This window comes from Nematolebias whitei, chromosome 22 (assembly GCF_014905685.2).
Source record: "Nematolebias whitei isolate Nwh7 chromosome 22, NemWhi1, whole genome shotgun sequence".
Classification (NCBI taxonomy): Eukaryota; Metazoa; Chordata; class Actinopteri; order Cyprinodontiformes; family Rivulidae; genus Nematolebias; species Nematolebias whitei.
In genome coordinates this window covers 19,072,000-19,073,553 of record NC_056519.1, presented here as the reverse complement: position 1 = coordinate 19,073,553, position 1,554 = coordinate 19,072,000, and the positions used below count along the sequence as shown (strand labels likewise).

Below are 1,554 nucleotides of genomic sequence, written 5' to 3'. Positions count from 1 at the left end.
TGCCGTTTGAGTCAACGTTTATAAAATAATAAGATTATGTGCAAATCCACTTTGTGGGAGGAGAGGGAGAGTGATGCAGAAGTAAGGAGAGGTGAACACTCAAGAGATATGACAGCAAAAATCCTGATCCTGCTGCCACCTCAGCACCAAACTGCATCAGCAAACACATCATCTGCTCCACTTACAGAGCACCAATCAGACTGCAGCCATCAGAGCCACTAATGAAACTGATCTGAAGGTGGCATGAACAAATAAAGGTGAACACCGCCCCCTAAAGGCCATTAAGGCTTACTGCACAAAGGTTTTGAAGGCTCATGTCTCCACTGTGTTCAACTCCTTACAGGTATAATAATCTTGCAGACTGAGTGAAGGCCCGCTCTCTGCGTCTTTACTGCGTTTTTAGTAGAAAATACGATTTGACTACTTTACTTTGCTCCGATTTAAATCAGTTTTAAAAAAATCGTTCAGGAAGTCAATCAAGTGAAAAGTGCAAATAAAAGAAAAACTGATTACTATTTCTAAGGATTGAAACACCTCTAAAATTTGAAATTAAGACGCAATGGTTTAAAACATACTCATGTTAATTTCAGTAAAATATTAAGGTGGATTTCAACACTTCTAAAAACAACAATATAAATTGGTCTATGGGGGTACAGAGAGATTTAATGTAATTGTGGCTGCTGTGCAGCTTTTTAAAAGATCCCATCAAACATTTTTAATTAAGTCCCTCTAACTTGAGATACTGTACTGTATTTAAATAAAAGAAGCTGTTTCCACTACCATGTCCGTAGCAATAAATAGGCATTCTGAACATGAAAATGTTAGCAAGAAAAATTAACAATTAGCTTTAGATTGAAAAGGAAGTTATTATTCCTAACTGATCATTTTAAGCTGTTTTACTGTTAGAATTTTTTTGTCCTAGGCTCATAGAAAAAAAACCTTTGTTTAAAAACAGGTCAACCTGCATAAAAAAGGTTGAATGAATTAAATCACAAGTTTTAGTTCTTAATCTGTTTTTACAATAAATCTTTTTTTTCAATAAACTGATAATTTTAGAAAGAATTTAGACAAACGAGAAAATTTGTTGTTTTCGTTGATTGTTTTAAGTAAACTCAATAGTTACTTCTCGGCTTTTCTGTTTTTTTGGGAGACACAAATCGAGCTACTTTAAACTTAAAAAAAAAAATAATAATTAAAAAAGAAACGGAACTGGAGAGAAACTCAGAGAAGTTTCAAAAGCGTCTGTGTGCAGATTTTATTCACAACGCGTTGGGACACAGATTTTATAATTTACAGCTCGTAAATTAAAACGGGCAGAGTTCACTGGGCTCCTGCTTTGGGGGGCACCCACTCCTGGATCTTCTTGCGGGTGGTGGAGTAGGGGACGTACTGCTGCGGGGTGCCGGTCGAATTGAGCTGATGGATCTTGGCGAGGAACTTCTGGGTTTCTAGAGGATGTGAGGAGGGTGGGAGGTCCGTTATACTGTGAAGCCAGCGATGCCTGAGCAAAAAAAAAAAAAAAAAAAAAAAGGGACAGAAGCACTTTAGGCTTAT

At 36.9% G+C, this 1,554-nt stretch overlaps 1 protein-coding gene across 1 annotated transcript in view; it reads right to left on the bottom strand.

Moving 5' to 3' along the window:
• Nucleotides 1-1,226: 1,226 nt before the first annotated feature.
• Nucleotides 1,227-1,554, bottom strand: part of ndufa12 (NADH:ubiquinone oxidoreductase subunit A12) — a 1,229-nt gene continuing 901 nt past the window's right edge. The window contains exon 4 of the mRNA XM_037695644.1: nt 1,227-1,501. Within this exon, the coding sequence (XP_037551572.1) occupies nt 1,321-1,501 (181 nt within the window). The 3' untranslated portion in view covers nt 1,227-1,320. The remainder of the gene's footprint in view (nt 1,502-1,554) is intronic.